This window comes from Vanacampus margaritifer, chromosome 12 (assembly GCF_051991255.1).
Source record: "Vanacampus margaritifer isolate UIUO_Vmar chromosome 12, RoL_Vmar_1.0, whole genome shotgun sequence".
In the NCBI taxonomy this organism is placed as follows: Eukaryota; Metazoa; Chordata; class Actinopteri; order Syngnathiformes; family Syngnathidae; genus Vanacampus; species Vanacampus margaritifer.
Genome location: NC_135443.1, coordinates 588,193 through 612,416, shown reverse-complemented (window position 1 = coordinate 612,416; position 24,224 = coordinate 588,193). Strand labels below are relative to the sequence as shown.

General features: G+C 44.6%; 1 protein-coding gene across 2 annotated transcripts; it reads left to right on the top strand.

Annotated features, from left to right (window-relative positions):
* The first annotated feature begins 1,327 nt into the window (after window positions 1-1,327).
* Window positions 1,328-24,224, top strand: LOC144061350 (bone morphogenetic protein receptor type-1A-like). 2 transcript variants are annotated; one of them, XM_077581718.1, is made up of 13 exons: window positions 1,328-1,647; window positions 8,216-8,288; window positions 15,142-15,397; window positions 18,288-18,450; window positions 18,856-18,958; window positions 19,274-19,373; window positions 19,457-19,541; window positions 19,766-19,901; window positions 20,000-20,192; window positions 20,445-20,742; window positions 20,827-21,002; window positions 21,139-21,269; window positions 21,340-24,224. In XM_077581718.1, exons 3-13 carry the CDS (start codon window positions 15,331-15,333, stop codon window positions 21,463-21,465), a joined length of 1,578 nt encoding a protein of 525 aa, XP_077437844.1. In that variant the 5' UTR covers window positions 1,328-1,647; window positions 8,216-8,288; window positions 15,142-15,330; the 3' UTR covers window positions 21,466-24,224. The 2 variants fall into 2 exon arrangements, with proteins under 2 accessions (XP_077437844.1, XP_077437843.1); XM_077581717.1 differs by having other exon boundaries at window positions 1,329-1,647; window positions 19,454-19,541.

Below are 24,224 nucleotides of genomic sequence, written 5' to 3'. Positions count from 1 at the left end.
CCACTTGGTGGTGCTGTAGGGCAGACTGTTTTGGTTTATTATTGTGCGTTTACATTTCAGGTCTTGCGTTCCTAATTCAGCGACATGAGATCAAAGATCAACAAGCACTATAATTGATACATTCAAGTTTTCAATACTGTAATGTATAATAGAGAAACCGAGTTTTAACCAAATAAATTCAAACTAATTTTTAACATGTTAACAAAATAATAATAATAAAACATGAATCAAACTACTCGAGAATCCCAGACGGCCTAAAAATGTATCAGTATTTTTTTGCATCCAAAAGAATGATATTGCAGTAATAAATGTCTAATAATGCATTTTTATCTTTGCAAAAGCAGAATTTGGTTTGTAATGGTTTCTAATGAAGTGTCCGGTTTGCGTCCAGCAAGTTGAAGTGCAACGAAAGCACGATTTGGAGGACGAACGGTAACCATGGAAATCCTCCATGGTTGATTAAGTCATTTCATCTTCATCTTCATCTTCATCTTCCAGAAGGTTCCTCTGCTTTCAGCTCAAATTGAATCTTGGAGGAGGAAGACTTAAAGGCTTCTTGCTGCTTCTGCGTCCTGATGGATGAAGATCTGCGCCGCACTTATTTAATCATCGGCCATTAAACGCTATACGCCCGCTCGTGTACGCCCCCCCCCCCCCCCCCCCCCACCCATTCTGGCCACCATGATTCAACGGGATCAATCATGGCACTGATCCAGCTTTTAAAAGAGGTTGAGGTTGCTCTGTCGTCATAGCAACATTGTGTGTAGACAGTGCTAGTGGAGGGCGGGTCGGGGAGGGGGTCAAATTCACACATTAATTGAATTGCGACTCTAATTTGGATGCCTGGGGCTTCGCAATCGCACCTCGAATTTCTTGTTAGTTTTGAGTTTTAAAGAGACTCAAGTTGAGATTTGGTGCAACTGGAAAGCTGGAAAAGTCACTTGCTGTCTTTCCACAGTGAATGTGTTGCGTTCAAATACGAATCAAAAAGTAAGCGAAAATAGTGTTTACTCTTGAGTTCTGATGGACCCAAATTGTATTTTTGTAGCCTACAAAAATATAACAATTTCGATATAACACAACAATACTATACAAATTGTAGGCACACTGTATCATTTTAACGTTTAGTCACATTACTTGAAAGAATTCAGGGGGGAAAAAAGTTAATATCACGTTGTAAGTTGAAACGTGTCGCTCACGTTAATGTGTGACAAGTTTGACTTCCGTATATTTGCAAAGGCGAAACGAAGCCTTCACTTGCGGGGTCCTTGAAATCGAAGTTAGAAGCTACTGTATCTTATAAGATGATAACGAACTTGTTTGTGGCTTCTGTTCTATTGTTGCGGCAAAGTAATAATTGTGCAGTCTCGCGTTGCTGCGGAACCGTCCAGTCAGTAAACCGCGCGCGCGCACGGGCACACGCACGCGCAGTCAACGAGGGAGCGAGCGAGCAAGAAGCAGCAGGAGCAAGTTAGCAACCGCTTGTTGCTGGAATAGCGCAGAAAACGCTGGAATTTGACTCCAAGTCCTTTTTGGTCTCTGTTGGGAATTTTAGACGTTTTATCCACTGACTGAAAAAGAGTCCAAGAGAGAGGGAGAGAGCGAGCGAGCGAGCGAACTAGTCGTCGATGACACGCGACGAAAAAGGTAAGACGACAGTCGTCAACTTTTTTCTTTTTTTTCTTGGCTTCGCCTTGTGGGTGCCGTCTATTTGTTGGAGCGTAATCAAGAGGATCGCTTTCGTGTTTACAGCCAACCCGGTTACTAGGACATGATCGCCCCCCCCCTTCCCCCCATTCAGGTGTCTTTAGTGAATGTTTTCACTATTTGTCCCTTCCACATGTTAGCAAGTCTGGTGATTTGATTGTGCGAAGAAGCCATAAAATCACATGAAAGCTCGCGCAGCTGAAGAGATTTTCCTGGGTGTTGCTGCCAGGTGATAGACGGATCCCTTTGGTTGCCGTCGTGGGGGGAAAAAAGTTACCCTCAACTTTTAGTGTTGTCACACAGCTTCGAAGTTATTATTTTTTCTTCTTATTTTAATTCCACGAGAATCCCCTTTCGAGTCGCTACTAACACGTCAATGAACAAATGGGATGTCGAAGTTTGCGAAGTCTTATTAGCCGCATTCCTCAGCTAGCTAACGTTTAGCTCAACTTTTCCTCTTCATCTTCTTCTGCAATGATAACATCTTTATCATTAACTCGAAACGTGTACAACATTTTCACCTTGTAACCCGAACTGTACAAACAACCCACAATGTTAGCTCGTCTGCTAATATAAGCTAAACTAAACGAGGGGACTTCTTTTTAAATAATTTCACAGATCAAAAAGAAAGAAAAACCTTAGTCTTTGTTTTTACACGACGGTAGCTGTCATTTCAAAATGAGGGTGGAAATAAACTTGAGATTTAACAAAAATCGAACAACAACGTATATTTCCACATCGTTTTACCTTCAGATATTCAGATACTTTCTGAATATCTTCAAGTGCTAATTTTTAATCATTAAATTACGCATTTTCAAGTGTGAAAATGTGTTTTCGTTGCCGATAATTGAAGACTTGAAAGGGCATAAATGTAAAATGGACTTTTTGACGTGTTGTATCCAAATAGTTGTGTGTCTGGAATGCCTGGCCATCCATCAAATAGGACTTAATGAAACTTTTTTTTTTTAGTTAATTTTGAGCCATCTGACCATTTGTGAAAACATGTCTTTGAGTAATCTCATGTAAATTTTGCCCACTTGTGACATTATTAGGGGTGTGAATTGCCGAGTACCTGGTGATTCGATTCGCATCACGATTCATAGGATTCAATACCGATTAATCCCGATATAAATCTATAAATTGATTATTGCGATTTTTTTTTAACTTAAATTTAGAAAATACAAATCAGTAAACTTGTACATGTACACTGTAAGATATGTATGAAAAAGTATTTATTTATCTGAAAGCTCAGGCTTATAACTGAGCCGCTGCATTTAACAAACAGGTTGCAGTCTGTTTCATGTTTGCACAGCACTGAAATAAAATATTAGGACTTAATGTTCCATTAATATAACATTCTTCCATGCTTAATGTGTGAATCCTAATCCTAAATAAGAAGTTTTGTTGAATAAAATTTTAAAAATCGATTTGGCCGCATATTGAATCGATTGGAGAATTGCGTGCTGTAATATCGCGATATATTGCCGAATCGATTTTTTCTAACACCCCCAGACATTACAGTGGGGCTAATTTTGACAGGCCTAACCCATGCTGAGTTTTTGGGCCAATGATGTGATCAGGCAAGCTTGGACAAATTCCAGAGCAAAAGAGCCGCTTTCAAGCACTAGGTAAGCAGAGCTGCAGTGTCCGCACACATTAGCATCAGCTGCATTCGGCAGAAATAAAGATGGCTTCTTTTCTACACCTGGGGCTGTGCTTCTCACACAGATCCCGCCCACTGCCTGCCAATCTAACGAAAGCTGCAATCCCCATTGGCCCAGAGCAGATCCGCCCCTAAACAGAACCAATTTTACCATGGTGAGAAATATAATGCAATGGAATCTATTCTCTGGTTATTTTGACATCTCTTTCGTGTTATTAAGCCATCTGTGAAGTCTTTTAAATGGAATAAAAATTCATAATACTGCATGCCTTTTAAAATTTCGTGCATTTGCTTTTTGAGTCGCATGACTCCCACACTGACTGGATACAGCCATTTTGGAGCATTTTGACCGATTTTTGTTTTGTTGTTGTTGTTTTTTGTGGCTGATGACCACTCCTCAAGTGCTGCTTGGCTCTTCAAGGAGAACAGCATCAATCCCTTCCAATGAAAACCGATTAAAGCGAGGAGACTCGTTATTGGAACTAAATGTTTTGAGTTATATGAACGACTTAAGGTCATTGTTGGCAATGCTTTATTAGGAACACAAGTGAGTGAAGAATTGTAGTTGTACCAGTGTGTCACAGCTGCACATTCCATGCAGAGCGCACACACACACAAGTATTTATATCACACTAATAAAGGAAAGAATCTGTGTGTGTGCGTGTGACCGTGAACGTGTGGTCTACGTCATAACTTTTGTGTTGTTCTGCAAGCGAAATTTAGGCAAATATATCATTAGGGCTAGGCGAGAAATTGAAATTCAAGATCAAAATATATCGACGTGATATGGTCAATATCAATTCAAAAAGTGCTACAGAAAAAAATTAGAAAGCAAACATTGTGCGTACATTTTGACAAAATTTGATGTCTCACATGAAGTTTTGTTGGTTGAACGACAACAAACAAAAGAATTGTGTCCTTAATGGTGACCAGAAGTGTATTTAAATGGATGCATAGCGTCAAAGAAGGGGCAATTTATTGGCGTGTCCGCAAGGGAAATGGACCGTACCATGCGAGGGAAAACACCCACTTGATTGACAGCATTTGCCTTGAGAGTTATTATTGACATCCATTTTGATGAACTCATGCTAAGACTTAGCCATTGTTTGCAAACACCAAGTTTCTTTTTCTACGAGTTACGCTTGCAGTTTTCATTTCTTCTTGCTTTCTCCATCTTGTTGGGCTCGTTGTGTGCGTGTCCGTCTGTGGGAGTTATTCCTGCTTTTTTTTTTCCCTCTCCTCCTTCTTCTGGGCTGCCTTTCCTTGGAGCGCCTCCAAATGCTGCAGGCTGCAGGATCGCATTACCCGCCATGCAGTCTGGAGGCGCTACGGCGAGGTGGCACAGCAGCAGCGGGAGGAGGAGGGAGATCAGGTTTCACATCACCAGCACTCTCCTCTGTCTGCTTCCCTCCCCCTTCCTTCCCATTTCCTCCCCCCTCCCAGAGGAACCTGGAGACAGAGTGGCTGAGCCGGGGAGGAAAACATGCGATGCCGCCGCCTCCTCCTCCTCCTGCAAGTCTCTCAAATGGTGCAGAGGTTCATGGTGGTGTGCTGTCGCAGATAAATAATCAGCTCCTTTATCGTCTTTCCTTCTGCATGTTTGAAGAAGTAAAAAAATCTCAAATTGCGTTCACAAGGCTTGCTTGGGGGCTGCAATAATACTTGCCATAAATCTCTTATCGTTTAAAACAAAAGTGTATATTTATGTATTTGTACGTATGGACACAAAAAAGGTGTTGGGATTTCAAGTTGTCGTTTTCTTTGAACTGAAACTCCGTTACAACGTGATCGCCATCATTGAACAGCTAACAGGCATTTACAGTGGACCCCACTCAATATAATTGCCAGGGTTTGCCTGAAAACTACAAATAAGTTGGGGATGCGGTTGAGAAGTGCAAAGAAGCACAGGATTGAGGAAGAGAGAAAGAAATCAGCAAATCAGTTGGGGTTTGTCACTAACGTGGGAAGTCGTTGGACCAGCTTGCTGTCTTTGTGCCTCCTTGTGGTTGGAAATCATTTCCCCAAAAGCACCTATTTTCACGCGATTGTTATCATGTCCATGTTCCGTGAAGCGTGTTCTTCACTCAAGTTTGCTTGAAGCAAATCACAGACGGGAAATTTGAACAGGATTCCTTTTATTTACGGAAGCTTCACCCTGGGCCTTGGGGAGAAAACTCTATCAGCGTTCACCATCGCAATTATAGCGCAGTGCAAAAATGATAACGGTTATCTGGTGGCCAAAATAAGGTTTGGAGTAACGTCGCCAACCTATTTTGTACATTTGAAGTTCTGAAGCTGAACGCGAGCCAGCAAAATGAAGACGCCGGCATGAAGTGGACTTAAAACGAGCACGTCTGCAGTCATGTTGATGATGGAAACGACTGAAGGTTTGAAGCGGTGCCCACCTTGGCGGACATTCTTACTTTTCCAAAACATTTGAATTCATTTCCATCTGTAGCCCCCCCCCCCCCCCCCCCCGAGAAATAGCTCCAAGGTGTCATGTGCGGGATGTGGAAAAATGTACCCAGGCTGCCTCCCATATTGGGACTGCTGCTACTCTTGACTTCTTCACTTTCATTTTTCTCCTTCAATCTGATTCTTTTTCTTCAGCTTTCTCCTTCTTTTGTGTTCAACAGGAGAACATCAATCTCTGGCGCTGATTTTTAGTTTCTCTGTGTGTAAAGTGTAGAATTCCGATCGTTATTATTATTATTCCATTTACAATACTTTAAGAAATCCTTTTTGAAGGATTGTCAAAAACGAGCCTCAACATTTCTGAAAGTCAAAGTATTTTCCTTTGCGTTGCCTTCACCTTCATTCTTCACATGGACTTTCTTACTTTCTCGTCTTCTTCAGCAATACGAACCATCTGACTTCTGAAATGTTGCCACACCTTATCATTAAACCCATAAAGATACATTTTGTTATTTTTTGTTGTGGATAATTCACAGATGAACAGTTGGTATACGTTGCATGTCTTGTCATGGCTAAAAAGGCTTTCTAGTATCTTATGGAATACAACGCCAATTGTTATCAAATTGGGCAAAATAATGTTTTCCGACTGTGTGTGAAAGTTGTAGAACGTCAGGGAAAAAGATGCGTGGAGATGTAACGTGATGTTGACATGATGCCGTTAAGGTGGGATCGGCGTCCAATGTTGACTTTTAATGTTATTGATCGTGGCTTTAAATACTGGCATGCAGTGAATAATTCAGACGCGCTCGCCTCACTGGCGTCTCGCTGACCTCACGACTGAGACTGCATTGATCCGCACTTGTGTATTTTCAAGCGCACGTTTAGGTGTCATCTCTTACTTTGTGACCAAAATGAAACGATTCTCAATTTGGGTGAGGAGACAAATCCATATTGTCCATAATTAGTTCCACTTTATTGTTGAGAAGAATCCCCCCCCCCCCCCCCCCCATCTTTTTTTAGTGTTAAAGAGCACGCCCGGATGAGCCTCCATGTTGGGCTCATCGTTGACGAGGATTTTGGCAACCCTGAGTGGTGCGCTGCACTCGCACCTCTCCATAAGTCTCCATAAGCCCTCACCTCTGACCTCCTGCAACGTCAGGGGGCACAAGCAAAACCTAACTGGCCAAACTGGCTCCACCTCCTTATGCCACTCACTAAGCCACGCCCATTAAAGGCACACATCCAACACAATTCCTACTCTATGTATAGTAGTTGCATGGCATAAAAGCAGTTGAACTCTTTACTTGTGAGATTGTGGTACCAAACTTTTGTTCATTTTTTTAATGAATGCTCATTTTCATGTGGGCTGGAACAGATTTATTTTATGGTAAGGCAAATAAAAATAGATTCTCATTTTCATTGCTGACCTGGTTAGGCGATTAGAGCGACCATTATTAACTACACCAACCAATAAGTTGGACCTGCCAGTAACCGACCAATCGGTCAGCGAGACGGACCAGTAGCTGAAATCTCGCCACTTGCTAGGTTAATGGCAGGCCTCGTTCCACACGTTTGTCCATCGTTGTGTTGCACATGCAAATTGTTTGTTGTGTGAAAATATGCAGACGAGCGTTTAGTTGAGTGTGTCTGCACGCATTGTTACATCATTTCAATGTCTGCACTTTTGACAAAAACAAGTGAAAGTCCGTCCTTTTTCCCCCCTCCAAGTCACATGGAGCAGAGATGCGATGTCACGTGACTTTGGACTCAACCTATCAGCGGTTAGCTTAGCAGCCCTGTTATCTTGGTGTGTGCGTGCGTGCGTGTGTGTTTACCTCCCGGCCCGCATACTTCAGTCATCTTTGCTTGTTGACGAGGTGACGACTGGTTTCTCTGCTTTCTCATGGCGAGCCGCACGCCTTCTTCCAGCGGCACCTTTTGCTTTTCCACAAGCTGAAGGAAACACGGCTTCCAAACACCAATTGATGTCAAATGTTATGTCAAAAACATGAGAAATTTGTCACCAGTAGATTGGCTGATGAGTGACATGTTCGCTGCATGCAGACCTAAGATATTCTATTGGCTCTTGAATGCTCTGAACCAATGGCAGGACAGCTTTTTCATGTTGAGAAAAAACAAACAATTTAGGTATTGGTGTGGTATCGGAATTGGTATCGGGGGCTAAAAAACGGTATCGGAATAACACTAGTGTGAGCGACTTCCATTTTCTCCTTGTCGTGTCTATAAAAACGAAACGGTGGCCGCCCTCGCCGGAGCTCCCCCTTCCTCTTCCTGCTTTGTCTCCTTCATCCAGAGCCGGAAGTAAATTGGTGTTGACTTGGGTTAGGGTCAAATGTTGCCAAATGTTCATGACAAGCAACACGCTCGTGAAAACATGACTCAGATTTTGTGTGGCTCTCGTCCTGACAGTTTGCTCTGATGTGACCCGCTTCTCCCATGGAGCCTTGCGGCAACATGCTACACGCACGGACACAGCGCTCAGGTATGCACACACACACACACGCACACACAGTCTCATACATGCACAGTCGGCGCACACACAATGTCATGTAGCACACATACACGTCACAGAAAGCGCCATAAATATCGAATGCATTGTTGTTATTATTATTATTGTGAATTGAAGTTTTCTACAATTTTTTCCAAATGTATGATTTTGCATTTCCTTTGCATATATACACGTACACAATCTTGGCACAAATGCACACACACACACACAGTAGACACAGTCATCTTACTCACAATGACATCATGTGCTCACATATAATATAAAAATGTGACCCACTATCTTAAATTGTGCACATTTTAATGGCTTGAACCCCACGCACGCACGCACGCGTCATGTTTGAGTGGGCTTCACAATACGTGTAGAATTTTGAGTGCGGTTGCATGAACACTATGTACCCTCGGAAAATCCGACCCTTGCCCTTTCATGAAATTAACCCTTGATCCCAGCAATGACGGCAGAGTTGGCCAATCAGGAGGCTTCCTGCCTTTTTAATTGCAGCCTCTGATTGGCTCACTTTGCCCAATGTCTGCTTTGATTTCGAACTCAGCAGGATTACCTCCCACTGCATCGTGTGTGTGCGCGTGTTCAAGCCATTGGAGGTGCACAATGGCGGCAGATCATGTTTATTCTTCAGTATTTTCATATTTGACGTGAGCACATCATCATTTCGTGTCACCGTCAATCGAGCCCAAAATGCTGCGCTTGGTTTGTTTGGATCAGGTTACCACTAACCAGATGTTACTTGTCCTTTGTTTGCAAATAGTGTGCGTGGCTGTTATTTCCTCAAATTGTATTATGCGGAACCCAAACATGGACACAACATTGTGGAGCGACCACTCATCTCCACATAACGTCATCATATCTCTCACATTTTTAGTTCATCTGACTGTTTACTGCTGCTTTTTTCATTAGCAACTGACTTCAAACTGATGATGAACAATAGCGACATCATTTCATTCTTGGGAAAGAGAGACGTTAATTAGTCTGAAGTGGATGACTTGCTAAGTTGTGGTCCGGCGTCTTGTTGGAAGGCAGCTTTTATTGAAGGAATTGCTGGATTTTCTGTTCAAATCAAGCGGGTCGTTGAGTGCAATTTTGGTCGACATTCTGACTCGAAATGTACTCGGAGACCTTCAGAGGCGGCTCGTCTGCGCTCCAAATCACTCCCATATGTCCCGCAGTACACACAAACGCACACTCACTTCTAAGCTTCATGATTTCAGTCTCAAAGTATGTCAAGAGTTCCCCATGAAAAGATCATAAGCAGAAACATTGAGATGAATGATGGAATGTGATGATCTCCATTTTGTGCATACCTATTTTGACCTATTCTATCAGGTGCCACAATTTATGAAAAAAGTGTGACGCAACCAACCACCAACATCAATTGTTTGACCGAAAATGTCTTCTGAGCACTTGTGTGTTTGCTTTGGGTTTTTATTCCATTTATTTCCCCTGAACTCACCTTAGTTTATTGGGGGATATGTTGCAGACATATTAGGTAAAAAATCTGTGACCTTTTCCACTCGCGGTTGAAGTTTACTGTAGATTTGCAGCAAGTAATCGATTCATCAAAAAGAAAGTCAACAGAATAAGCAAGTTAAAATAATTGTTAGTTGCATAAAACAAGAGACTTAAGAGGTTCAATCAAAACAATCCACTTGTTTAATGCTAATGTATCATTTAAAATGCCAAAATAAGCATAGATGTTAAAATATTGTTAACCCTTCTTGTGTCTATTTTTAAAAACATCAGAAGTTAACAACAATGACAAAGTAAACGGTGTTGATACTCATTCAAATCAAATGCAGCCGGTCTTCACCTTTTTTTGCATCCGTGATAACAAACTAAAGTTAATGTTTTGTTGTTAAGACATTTTCATGGTGGGACTTTCAAATCATTTGTCAGTTTTTCTAGTCTCACACACACACGCACACGCACACGCACACACACAAGGACCAGCAAGGGGTGTGTAATGTTGACTCTGAGGCCTGGCGTTCGCTTCTAAGGCCACACAGTGGATGAAACCATGTGGCTATTCCTCACACAGTCCGTTCGCTGACTGACCACACACACATACACACACGCCCACTCTCTCACACACACACACACACACACACACACACACTACACACAGCAAGCAGTGTGTAGTGTGCCGCCTACAATTAGAGTGATATTTTAGTTTGGCGCGTCTGGCCGCCGTATTGTTGTCATTGAGCAGCTCAGCTGAGACACAAAGTGTCAAAAGTTTCAAAATATGCAATGAGAGGTCACATTTAATGGACAACTTGGAGGGGTTAAGAAGGACGCTTTTTTTGTGTTAAAGGATGAACGTGAGTGTCAACAAGTCAACATTGTACGAACATTTGGCTTGTGTGTGTGCGTTCCCCTGACGGTGCGTGTGATTTATGATCATATTGCTGCTTTATGGTGTGCGTGGCTTTTGTTTTACGACCTCGCAGGAGGACAAAGGCAACACTGTGCCTCTGATGGACAGACCTGGCTGCCTGTTACTATGGCGATTACCCTCATTAAAAACACCTCCAGGCCCCCAAGCCACGTCATAAGAATTTATGGCTTCTTCTGCTCAGCAACACACACTTTGATATTTGTTCATAATCAATAAATAATACAGCCAGGAAAATCTTTTTTAAAGAGGAAGGTTTTGAGTTCTTTTTTTTTTTTCTAGCGTCTGTGGCGCTCTGCGTGGATCTGGAAGAGCGTTCCGCAGACTGGAAAGCCTTGTCGTCATTTCAGTTGTACAACACAAATGCATTCACTCCACATGCGGACGTACGAGTGGCCCCAGTGGATGCTGGGTAATCTCTGACGCGTAGAAGACTCCAGGCAACTTTTTCTCTCAGATCGACCGCTGCTATTGACGGGATAGGGACCGCTTGGGCCGCCATAATCGGCAAAATATGTGACGCCAATTATAATTGCACTGGACTACTGTACATCCTTCATGTGCATATCGTTTAAGTGCAGATACACAGCCAAGAAGCCGTTTCCACAAAACACAGGGATTGGTTGAGAAAAAATATTGAAAAACAAATCCACAAATAGTTTAATCTGCGGATGACCAACAGTATCTGACCATGGATTTAACAAGTACATCAAGTTGAATAGTCACTTTACTTTTGATTATAAAAAAAAAAGAAAAAGGTGTGCTGGGCAGGAGCTGGCCCCTGGACTTTGAGTTTTTCACCAGCGTCCTAAATGCTAGGTGATGTCTGCAGATTGTAACCGGAACGGGTGGATTACGTTGAAGATGATGAGGATTAGCTGGCAAGGAGGAAGAGGAGGCACGCATGAGGAGTCTCGGGAATTGCGGCTATTCTTATGCTAATCTGCGGCCGCAGATGAGGCGCAGAGAGCGGCCCAGCAAACAATGGCGGCGGAGCCAGGAAGTCTGGCCTGCAGTCTCCATGTGGCCTCGGAAGGCATGACGGGCTGAGTGGGCGCCCACAACATTGCTGGCCTGCTGCTGCTGCTGCTGCTGCTGCTGCTGCTGTTGTTGTTGTGACACTCGGGGTCCCGCTTGCGAGGGGGGAGGCGCCAGGCGAAGGGGACGCCCCCCCCCCCCCCAACAAGATGAAGAAAGTGCAGGCAGATGAGGGAACAACTCAAAGGATTACATGGGAGGTGCATGCAGAGAGAACAAGTTGCAGACTTTACTTTCCATACTTGAGAATTGAAGAAGCCTTTTGGACCAAAGTTAAAACTGCAAACCAAAAGTCCGGTTGATGAAACTCAAGTTTTGTGGTTTATCATGCACGACCTGGCACACTGACCAACTGCACGTGCGTGCGACATGCTCCAGCATGGGAAGCAGTTTGACCATTCATTCATTCATTCATTCATTCCATATGCATCTTCAATTCTATGGACTGGTGAACGCTTCGTCCTCACTAGTAAGACAATTCAACACACTAGTAGACTAACTAGTAACATGTTTTCTCCATTACTAGTGCCACTTTTGGTGTACTTGTAAAACCTGAAAGACCCTGTTCATTTAATTCATAGATTTGTTTGGAAAGGGTGCAAGGACTGTCAATTACCCAATTGTGAAGCTTTTAAAAAAATGTATTTGCCTGTTTATTGTTAAAATTGCACCATGTGACGCACCAACATGCACGGCTTCTCCCATAATATATTGAGAAATTGAGTTGAGTGATCAGCAGTTATCCAGCAACATTGTCACTTACCTACACGCCGAAAAACATTGCTCCTTTGGATCGAACACTCAGGTGAGTGCCTCATTGTCCGTGAGTGCACACACTTCATGCAGAAAAAGGCAGAAGGAGGATACCCCCCCCCCGTTTTCGTCCGATCATGACAGCCATGATGTTGTTCAGGGCTTCATGCTGGCATACGGTAGTTTTGTGGAGTGCCTCGTTGTTTGCTGTGCATTCCTAGGTCACACCCACAGTGTTCGATAACCGCTTATTTTTTCAAGATTTTAAAGCTTTTTTTGTTGTATTTAATCATTAAAATTTGGCAGGGTTGTTAAGTTTGTATTGATTTTTTCGTTTTTGTTTTTCGGCTCCATATTTTTATCGGAGTTTTCACACAAGTTAGCTTTTACTGATGGAGGAAATAGTGGTGAAAGTGTTTCTTGTTTTGTGCAGAAGGACATGAGATGAGATTGTCAAATAAGACGGTTGTTCATTCCATTTTTAACGCCCAAGCAAATTGGTTGGCGTTGGCCCTCCCCCTCCACCCGACGATCCCAATCTCGGTCATTACACGATTTATTTGTGTAGTGCGCGAGCCGTCTGCCTCGGGCTTGTTTGTCTGGACTGCCACTCTTCTTCCAGAGCAGGAAGTGGACTTGCATTAAGTCTGATTATTGATGTCTGGACCTCCACGCCACAGCAGCCGCTCTCCATGCAGGTGTGTGTGTTTAAAAGGTGGCCATTATTAGTACACCGCAATGCTGTTCGTTGTTTTATGAAGGCGATCGTATGACATCATCAAGTAGTTCAAGTTCACTCAAAATCCAACAACAGGTCACGTCATACGGATTTTTACGTAGTGAATCTAGATAGATAAAAATGTCCACTAGCAATTTTTTTCCTTTTCCCTTCTCCCAAATGTGTGTACAGTATTGTGGGCTATAAATAGTTCAGGTGAAAACTGGTTTTGGAGCACAACTCCCAGAATTGCCCGCATGGACGCGACTCTTTCAGGAGGAAGATGTGGGCGTGCGATGGTCATGGCTGGGCGCCCGCTTCGAAGGCTCCTCTAGATGGTGGGCAGGCGGCTCCACACAACAATGGCTGCTTTCATTCTCACAAACATGTTCAGGAGCTGCCGCCATGCCTTCACCTTGCCTGATTCTCATGGACGGGTTTGAGCCTTCCTTTTGTTCAGGCAGATGCATTTTTTTTTTCCCCCCAGTAAAGAAATGCTTTACCTAGCTGAGTTTTGCTGTGCTGACAAAAGGCCGGGGTGGCAGCTGAAACTTGACGTGGGAAAATAAATCAATTCCGCCCCCATTCAGAAAGTTGTGCGTTTGCGGCCGTATGTAGAAGATAACGTGCACGTCGGATGTCGTGCTGCTACGACACGGTTTTCAAAGGGACGTAGGATGGCTTCATGGAGGAGGTGAAGGTTGTAGGAGCTGGAATCGGCTTCCTGTTTGGCTGCTCGGTCCTTCCTGAACCCGACTCGTCTCATTAGCACTTCTGAGTGTGTTCTTTTTGCGCCGGTCCGTCTTACCTGACCACGTTGTTGTTCACTCGCGCACCCAAACAAACGCGCAACGTCATGTCCGATGTTCTTCTCAAAGTGGGAATTCTCACACACACACACCCACACTGATTGGGACCCCTTCCCCAGCCAAACATGTGTGAAAAGTGGGTCACAGGTCCGACCTCTTTGTCCCGCCCTGGCAAATGGAAAGTGACAGACACGCTGGACATTGCCGCTAATTCCTTAACACAGGCACGCACACACACACACATACACATCCATACGACTCCCCCACTCCTCGTACCAACATCCACCAACCCCCTCTCGGCGCCCCCTAATTGCGATATGTGGTCATTAGAGTTGCGCCTATAATTGTGCAACATCTTGGACAAATCATTTGGTGTAGATGGAAGGTGGGGGTGCCTCATTCCTCGTCACTTTGCTGCAGTCGCACCAGTTGGGAGGAAGAAGAAAAGCAGTGTGAACGTCGCCCACCTTCAACATACTTCATTGACTTGATTGTTCTCTCCAATTTGAAGCCTTCCAAGCAAGTTTCACGTGGCAACATGACATTTGCTAGACTTCGCTAATCATGAGTAGACCCACAAAAAGGCTCTTGAAGCCATGCCTGAAAAGACACCAAAAGTCAGCCATTTTGCTTTGAAGTGGTCGTTTTAGCTGCATTTTGGCCCTTCACACAGATATGAACATTCAGCATAAAAATTTGCTCGACGGGTCTATCATGAGGAGAGTCTCAGGACGCCATGCACATAAAGATACAGGAAGTCTGCCATTTTGATTTGAAGCGTTCCTTTTTTGAGTACCTTTGCTCTTTTTCAGGCTTTCTTCAAATGTTTTGAAAATTCAGCTCCTGATGCCATTTTGACTTAGCGACACGAAATTTAGCAGACATGTCTATCATGAGTAGACCCACAAAAAAGTCTCATGAAGCCATACCCAAAAGGACATAGGAAGTCTGCCATTTTTATTTGAAGCAGCCTTTTAGGGTCTTGTTGGCCATTTCCAGGCCTACTTCAAAGACGAACGAGTTGGTGTGAAAGTCAAAAGTCTTGACATAATCACAAACTATTTCTACGTCATGACTTAAATGTGAATTTTGTGTGTCCAGTGTTCCGAGTCCAAAGAGCCAGCAAGCCAGAGGAGCTTCTTCTCATCTTGTGATAGCAGACAAGCAAAGCAAGCATCTGCCGTGAAGCCCCGGGACCCCAAAGTTGCATCGGGAACGGCGGTAGTGTCCGTCCCGCCTCTCCTGGCGCCGCCCCGGCTCGCTCCAGCGTCCGTCCAGTCACGCTGCAGGATGGGAGGTCTCCTGTTGCGTCTGGCCGTCGCGGCCGCCACGCTGATGATGGTCCTCAGAGCAGAAGGTACGAGCCACACGCGACGCCGAGCCTCGCGCTCGTCGCACCGTTAGTTATGTCACGCAAAACAAAACAAAGAAAAGGTTCAAATGTCTGCCAACTGCTTCATTTGGATCATAAGTATTGCTTATGTTTATTAAATAAAATCATTTAATTGTTCAAATGTTTGTTTGTTTTAAATGCGTACCGTTTTTACTATACTTTTATTTCTTTAATCATTGACATAAATAAATGATCATATTGTTTATGAGATAAACAATTTAGGGGGGACACAGCTAATGAATGCAATTAATATAATAGTCTTTTTTGATAATAAAATAATTGTTGTTCATTTGGTGTGGTTTTTTTAGAATGAATTTAGTTATAATTTATGAATCAGTTGTTTAATCAAATGAAATGTATCATTTTCTGCCTGTAGCTGCTGCAAACATCGTCTTCAGTCCACCTTCTTCTTTCTCAAGGTGACAATTTGGTCAAATTTCCAAAGGCGCTGGAAAGCTTCTGAATATGCTCTCATTTTTGCCTCACGTTTTCTGCGCTCGTTGTCGAGCTGGCAAACTTTCTCTGGCCTTGCGCTGCAGGAAGCTGTTGAGCCGATTGTTGCCGCTCTCACGTCCTCCGTGCACATGAACCATTTCCTGTATAACGCGGCGCGGGCTGTCGGCGGCGCTAAGCGCTCCAAACAGTCATTGTTCTCCGGAAATATCCCTCATCCCTCCGGAGACACGTTTGCCCCTTGAAGGGGGCTCGTTTCCCCTCTGCACAACCCACAAATGGCCCATATTTCACTTTGACCTCCATACAGAAATCTATTGATTTCTCCTCCTTTTCTATGATGGTGGCTCTGTTTAGTCGACTTTAGTTATTTATGCCTCACGTCCCAAAATGGCTTTGTTTTCATTTTTTTCTCAAGCAAAAAACAACAACAACCTTAATACAACTACTCTTGAGAGAAATCTTTCGTTTGATCCTAAATCAACTTTTAAATATTGACCTTTTTATAGTAGAGTTGCATTTCATAGAAATTTGTGGTGCGTGCGTGTTAGAGCTGCGCTGTGACTTTAAGAGTCCGATTACTCGGCGTGCTCGCTCTGCCAGACCTCAGTCTCCACTCAAGCACAATCAAGCGCACGTGCGCGCGCACACACACACACACATTTTTTCTGCTACTTTTTCCTCCTCCATGTATTCCGAGTCTGATGCATTTAAAATTGTTGTTGTGACAAAACAAGTATAAAACGCATGCAATGCACATGCTTGTTGGCACGTTATACTCAAAAATGTCTTTATAAATAATATAAATAAAAATGCCCTGTAAGTTGGACACACTACAGAGAAGTGTATTGTGAACAACCCTGACAAATTGAGATGATTTAAAAAAAAAAAAAAATGAGTTAATAAAATAGGCTTAAAAATGGTGAACATTCCAAATCTCACCAGCGTTTGCGAAGAATCAGTCCAAATGCTGAGTGTCAAGTCAGACTTCAAATAAAAAAAATAATAAAATAATTGGCTCACCTGTCTTCCTCCTCGTGGTGTGTGTGCACTCGTTGCAGACAACGAGACCCTCTAAAGGGGCCATGCCAGCAGGCTTTTCAAAGGGAAGATGCGTTTTTAGCACGTCGGCATGGCGAGCTCGCTGCTTTACACGTCGCAGTTGCACCACATGATGACTGATGTGAACGAGGGCGTTCAAGTTTTTATGTCGTGGGGAACTGGCGACTGATGCCAGCAACTCCAAAGTGGGTCACGCCTCAAAAATCAAGAAAACTCACAATTTCAATGCAGGACTGCGTAGTTGTCAGTCTTTATGTTCACTCATCTGTTATCTACTTAAAAATACATCTGGGATTTGACTAGATGTAAGATGACATCTTTTAAATTGTGGGCAAAGGGGGGTATTTGTACTCTTGACTGTTTCCATGACGACCAGGCAGCCCAAAGCGCTTCAAGTCCAGACACGTCAGCGCACTTTGGTGTTGTTGCCGCCAGGAAGGCGGGCTGGAATGCGCCGTGTACGAGGAGGAGGAGAAAAGAGCAGATTGGAGAAGGAATCAGATAAGCCAGAAAAAGAACTGATAAGCAGCAGCAAGATTCGCTCGCTCCTCTCTCGCTCCTCTCTCGCACCTCTCTCAGTCCTTCTTCCCTCTCACCCAAAAAAATCAACAAAAACTTTTTCCAGTCACTGAGATGCCAACTTGTGGAAAGGGAACATCATCCGTGTCCATCTTATTTGGAACGGATTTATAAATAGCACAAGCCGGGTCACATGTCCGCATGCTGATAGAGGAGGAATGCTACACCTCCAGGACGACTCGCTGATAATGCCGTCCTGCTCACGATGACATCATCAAACCTCGCAATAAACGACAAGATGAGAGCAGATAGACAGCTACAATTGAATACAATATTGAAGCAGTCATGTCATGTGGATTTTGATGTAGTGGCCCAAGATGGCTCCCAAAAAAGTCCACTAAACTGTCAAGTATTGATGTCAGGATTCAAGAGCACAGATTGAGTGAATGATTAGCAATCATTCGTCCTTCCTGACTCCCAAACCACTACAAAGCAAGTTTCATATACTTGACTACATAGTGGACTCAACAAGAAACTGAAAAATACTTTTGGAGCACAAAACTTGTTGACTGCCAAAACCTTTTCAACATCTTTTCTGAGCGAGCGTCTTTGGATCAATCGCTCAAGATTGTGGGACAATTTAAGAACCAAACGTGTCGATTCGCTCTCAAGTCACCAAACGACAAAAAATTAAAGTTTGCTTGGAGTGTTTTGTGTTGTCTGGCTCAGCAGTAGCATCAGTTTGACCTTGCAAAGATGATGATGTCACTGTGGTGGGGTCCTTTTGCTGCTAATGGCAGGTTCCGTTTTGCTTTTGCAGCCGCAGGTCAGAACCCGGACCACGTCCTCCAGGGCACGGGCGTGAAAGCGGAGGCCCGGCGGCCCGGCGACGACTCCACCATCGCCCCCGAGGACGCCGCTCGCTTTCTCAGCTGTTACTGCTCCGGACACTGTCCCGAAGACACCACCAACAACACCTGCCAGTAAGTCGCAGCTCGTTCGTACCATGACATTTGCCGGGAAGGGCGTTTCGATTTGCCGCTTCCCAAGTGCAGTCCGGAAACTTTAAGATTGCTGTGAAATTGATCACAAGCCGATTTGTTGGGAGGACTTCCAATCAACATCGTTGGTTTTGAGCGTCTGACGACAGACCATCAGCTGACCTTTTCTTCCAGTCATGTCTCATCAAACAAAAACATCTCGATACGCTTTCGTCCTCATGTTTTAGCTCGCCACTGTCAACAAAATCATTTACTCGTCAAGTTGACAAAAACACTGAGTGGGCCTTCACAGTATTTCTGTGGAAGCTGGAAAAAAAATGCCTCACGAGAAATAAAGAACATTTGCCCAAAAGTTTTTCATGCGAGGTGACGAGTGTCGTTCCTCAGAACCAACGGTCAGTGCTTCGCCATCATCGAGGAGGACGAGCACGGCGAGACCATCCTCACCTCGGGATGCATGAAGTATGAAGGATCACACTTCCAGTGCAAGGTACGCACGCACGCACGCACACTTTGTATCATCGTGGCGACGTCTCATTGACATGATGCATTTCCTGGCCCCGCCCCCTAACCTCAACCATCAAAAATGATTGCCTACCCCCATTCCTTACCCTGACCTCAACCATAACCCAATTCAAAGCTAAACTCTAAAACCAAGTCGGTACCCACAATGGTAGTTAAACCTGGAAAAACACGCCTGTATGGGCCCCATAATGTAGCAAAGACAAAAGCACACACACACACACACACACACACACACACAGTCCGAGTGTGTGTGACGTGCTGGTTTGCTTTTGATTGACAGGACTCCCCCAACGCTCAGACCAGGAGGACCATCGAGTGCTGCAGTACCGACTTCTGCAACCGAGACCTCCAGCCCACGCTGCCCCCGCAGGCACCTTCAGGTACTGCTTGTTGTTGCGTCCGCCCGATGGGCCAATCGGCTTCCTCCAGCCCGTCCCATCGGCCTCCATCTTGTTTCCAGAAGGCAGCCCCCACTGGTTGGCCTTCCTCATCTCCATGACGGTGTGCTGCTGCACGCTCATTTGCGTCACCGTCGTCTGCTACTACAGGTGCGACAAGTGCTCGGCAGCACAGAAGACACACAAAACAGTACACACTGCTTAGTTTATACAAAAACACATGACAAATGATGACTTGAGGAAATTTTACCTCTTTTTTTTTTTGTTTATTATAAAAAGAAATGGGCTTCTTTCATTGATTAAAAGTAAAAGTCTTTCTCAGTTAGTTCCGCTGTCACATGACCATGACTGGAATGTGTTTGTGTCCATATTAGGTACAAGTGGCAAAGCGAGCGTCAGCGTTACCACAAGGACGTGGAACAGGAAGTCTTCATCCCTGTGGGGGAGTCCCTCAAAGACCTCATCCACCAATCCCAGAGCTCTGGCAGCGGCTCCGGGCTCCCCCTGTTGGTACGAGCTTGACACTGCAGCAGCAACAGCACCGTTGCGCAATCTTTGCAATCAAATGAACCTTTTTGGAGTTTTTATTCTGTAATTTCAACCCAAAGGTTCAGCGAACCATCGCCAAGCAGATCCAGATGGTGCGTCAGATCGGCAAAGGTCGTTACGGCGAGGTGTGGCTGGGCCGATGGCGAGGTGAGAAGGTGGCCGTCAAAGTGTTCTTCACCCGAGAGGAGGCCAGCTGGTTCCGAGAGACCGAAATCTACCAGACCGTCCTCATGAGACACGACAACATCCTCGGTACACCACAGATGACCTTTGCCCTTGTCAATGATATTAAGTGGCGGTTATTTGCATATTTTCACTATTAAGGGCAGTCAAGTGATTATGGAATGTTTTTGTTTAATCTTTATTTTTATTTTTTTTATCCCTGTATAGATTAAGGAGTAGCGAAGGAATGATGAATAATTCCAAACACATCACTACAAAGGGATTTCCAGTTTCCATTTTTTTCCCAACTATCTCGTTTGACGGGAACTGTGGTCTGTTCAGGGTTCATCGCGGCGGACATCAAGGGCACGGGCGCCTTCACGCAGCTCTTCCTCATCAGCGACTACCACGAGAACGGCTCGCTGTACGACTTCCTGAGGACGGCCACGCTGGACACGGCCACGCTCCTGCGTCTGGCCTACTCGGCCGCCTGCGGCCTGTGCCACCTCCACACGCAGATCTACGGCACGCAGGGCAAACCCGCCATCGCCCACCGCGACCTGAAGAGCAAGAACATCCTGATCAAGAAGAACGGCACCTGCTGCATCGCCGACCTGGGCCTGGCCGTCAAGTTCAACAGGTCGCGCTGGCTTCAATCGGCAATCGGCCGCTGCCGCCCGCCGTCTCGTCTGACCCGCTCTCTCTTTCGTTTGCTTTACCCTAGCGACACCAATGAGGTGGACATCCCCCTAAGTACGCGCATGGGCACACGGCGCTACATGGCGCCGGAAGTTCTGGACGAGAGCCTGAAGAAGAACCAGTTCCAGGCCTACCTGATGGCCGACATGTACAGCTACGGGTTGGTCGTCTGGGAGATGGCGAGACGCTGCGTCACCGGAGGTACGACACGTGTGCAACACCCACGGTTCTTAGCCAACTGAGCAGCGCTTCACAAAGTTGCTTGAAGGGGGCTCTGGATCTTCACCCAGCCTAGTCACAAGTAATCAAAAGTTTCTTCATGGGGGCGTGCGTGCAGGTATGATGGAGGAGTACCAGCTCCCGTATTACGACACGGTGCCGTCGGACCCGTCGTACGAGGAAATGTTGGAGGTGGTGTGCGTCAAGGGTCTGCGCCCAACCGTGTCCAATCGATGGAACAGCGACGAGGTGAGAGCACGCAGGTGCGCCACCTCCTGGTGACCGCGTGCACGTCTTAACATTGTGTGTGCTTTTCTAGTGTCTGCGCGCCATGTTGAAGCTGATGTGCGAGTGCTGGTCGGCAAGCCCCGCCTCCCGCCTCACCAGCTTGAGGGTGAAGAAGACGCTGGCCAAGATGGTCGAATCGCAGGACATCAAAATCTGAAGCGCCACTAAGACAATTTGGGAGAACAAGAAAAGAAAGGCTCAAGTGTGGCGCTCGCCCGTCCGTCTTCTCGTCTTCCTCCGGTGACGCTTTCTGTGAAAGCAACGCAGACCACTTCCTGTCCCCGTTCAGCAACTTCCTGTCCGGTTCAGGCACTTCCTGTCCTCTTCCCAAAAAACGATTTAAACCTTCTGGATTTCCTCGTCACGTTGGCCTTTGAAAATGTCTCGACCGCAGGGAGACGACCGAGTCATCGCCATGGAGACGTGAACCGTCCTGTTTTTTTTTGGTGTTTTTTTTGTGGCTGCCACAAGCAATCTCATTGGTAGAAACCAACCTCAGTGGGCGGAGCCAATGAGGCAGGGAAAGTGGATTTCAACTATTTATTTATAACAAACGCTATTCTCATGTATGCAAACGTAAAATCATTTTATACGTGATGGACAACAATGTTAGCAAATACGCTAATTTAGCATAAGCTCGCCTGGAAGCTAATCAGGGGCAAGTTGGGAAAATACGCTCTAAGCGCGCTGAACTTGGCTCCGACCGTTCGAAAGCTCAGTGTTGTTCAGACGTGCCGTTTAGTTATCCCGAATGCTCGCTAGCCGCTCCAACTGGTGACACGTGAAAACAGTTCAAGCACGAGTTAACGATTGCTTTGGAACACGGGTTGTGGTACCAAATCAACGAGCTCCACACACACACACCCTCTGATGTTACGGGGTCAAAACACACGCAATGTTAAATGTATTCAAGAGCATAACTCAGGCTTGACAGTATTTCCCCCTTAAAAAAAAAATCACATTTCCCATTTTATTTTATTTTAGGGGGGAGGTAGCCATTTTGTTGCTACTATGTTGTCGTTAAAGACTGTTTCTGTAAGCTAGCTCCTGGGAACATAGCCAACAGCATTAAAAAAAAAAAAAATCTTGTGTTAAAAATCATCCCAACAAATAATGTGTACATACTGCTTAAAACCAATTCATAAAAATAAATTTTGACGTGATGGATAATAACATTAGCAAATCTAATGCTGTTATTGGCAAGAGCGCTAACACTAATTAAGCTTTAGCTCGAGTTTGGGAGCAAAGCTAGCAAGTTGGAGCTACTAACGCTTTACAATGTCAAGATATTAGGACTAAACAATGTGGCTTGATTTAAAAAAAAAAAAAAGATTAATTCAAATTATTATTAGTTGACACCCCCCACCCTAAAATAAATAATAATAATAATAATAATAGCTACTCAATGTTCTCAGCCAGTTAAAGGGGAACCACGCCTTTTCTATTTCTCTTTTTTACTTCAACAACATGTAAGTGCCAGCACGAGTTCTGATTAACAATGCATTTGTGGACTAAGAATGAAAATATTTCATGAATCTCAGGGGGCCGCCATGTTGGGCAGTGTCGTGTCCTCCAGAAGTGAAATCACGACTGCACTCGCGCTTGTGCCTGCTAAAAGGGCCCATTTGAGTCAGGCTGGGTTGTTGAAAAACAGATCTTTGGGAAGTGCCGCCGTGCCAGGCCGTGCCAGGCCGTGCCAGGCCGTGCCAGGCCGTGCCAGGCCGTGCCAGGCCGTGCCAGGCCGTGCCAGGCCGTGCCAGGCCGTGCCAGGCCGTGCCAGGCCGTGCCAGGCCGTGCCAGGCCGTGCCAGGCCGTGCCAGGCCGTCAGCATCCGAGGTAAGTGTGCACATCGCATCTGGCTCACCAGCTGCTAGCCGCTAACGCTGGCCAAGTAAGATCCCATAGTAAACAATGACAGTGCTGCGTAATTAACCATTTTTAGCATACCATATTAGTGAGTGAAGATAATGTTGGAACAGTGTTGTGTATGATTGCGATATAAGATCAAATACCAACTTGAACGTTGCAAGTCACATGACATGAGGTAAGCGGATGTGTTCAATGTTTAGCTTGTCATTATGCGGAATATTTACCATCGCTGTTTGTAAATATCCTCCTGGCCCCTGTAGAAAGTAGCTATGTTGTAAATGTAAAAAAAGTTGACTTTTTACATATAAACTTACAGCATCATATAAAAAAAAGTTTAAAATCCACATTTAAAATGGAACAAGTTTTGACAACTCATGTTTAGTTCCCTTTATTTATTTTTGGTTGAAGTGCAGCCAGTTAATGAAACAAACCAAAGTTAACCCAAACGTTCATGTTAGTTGTCCCAATAATTGAATATGATAACGAGCAAATGGTTAACTTGTTTTTATTCGCTAGCAGGGGCAAGCTTTGGCTCCTCCCACTGAGTTTTTATACGTCCAATCAGACTCTTGTAAATGTTTTTGTTCTTGTTTTTAACTTAATACTTTGTTGAGCAGGAACGTCAACATGAAGTTTTTGTTAGCTCTTGAGGCGATGGTAGTTTAGCGTACAGAATATTTCGGTCGAATGATTCAATTTAGACTGAGCAAATATTCATGTTGAGTACCTGACAAAATGAAGTCGCTTTAGGCAAACGGTTGATTTGCATCCACTTCCTCGTGCTAAGCTACGCTAACGACGTTTTTGCTGGACGTGTGATTGTTAAATGTCAACGTGTCCCTTGAAACTTGCCCAAATGTTTTGTCGGCTGAGTGACTTTTATTTTTTAAGAGGTTTTTCCTCTTCTAATATGCAAGAAGCCTTGCAAGGAGTATAGAAATGTTTGTTCTTTTGTGCCTTATTGAGTTTACCAAGAAGAAACAAAAAGTGTATACAGTCTGTCCAATGTAACAATTTTAAGTAAATAACCTTATTTTTAGTACTCAA

What these genes read in the sequence shown, in the direction of transcription:
- LOC144061350 (XM_077581717.1), top strand. Translation starts at nt 15,331, where the DNA reads ATGGGAGGTCTCCTGTTGCGTCTGGCCGTCGCGGCCGCCACGCTGATG. An exon ending in ACCACCAACAACACCTGCCA is followed by an intron (nt 18,451 to 18,855) that starts GTAAGTCGCAGC and finishes GTCGTTCCTCAG; the next exon opens with AACCAACGGTCAGTGCTTCG. An exon ending in GCTCCGGGCTCCCCCTGTTG is followed by an intron (nt 19,902 to 19,999) that starts GTACGAGCTTGA and finishes TTCAACCCAAAG; the next exon opens with GTTCAGCGAACCATCGCCAA.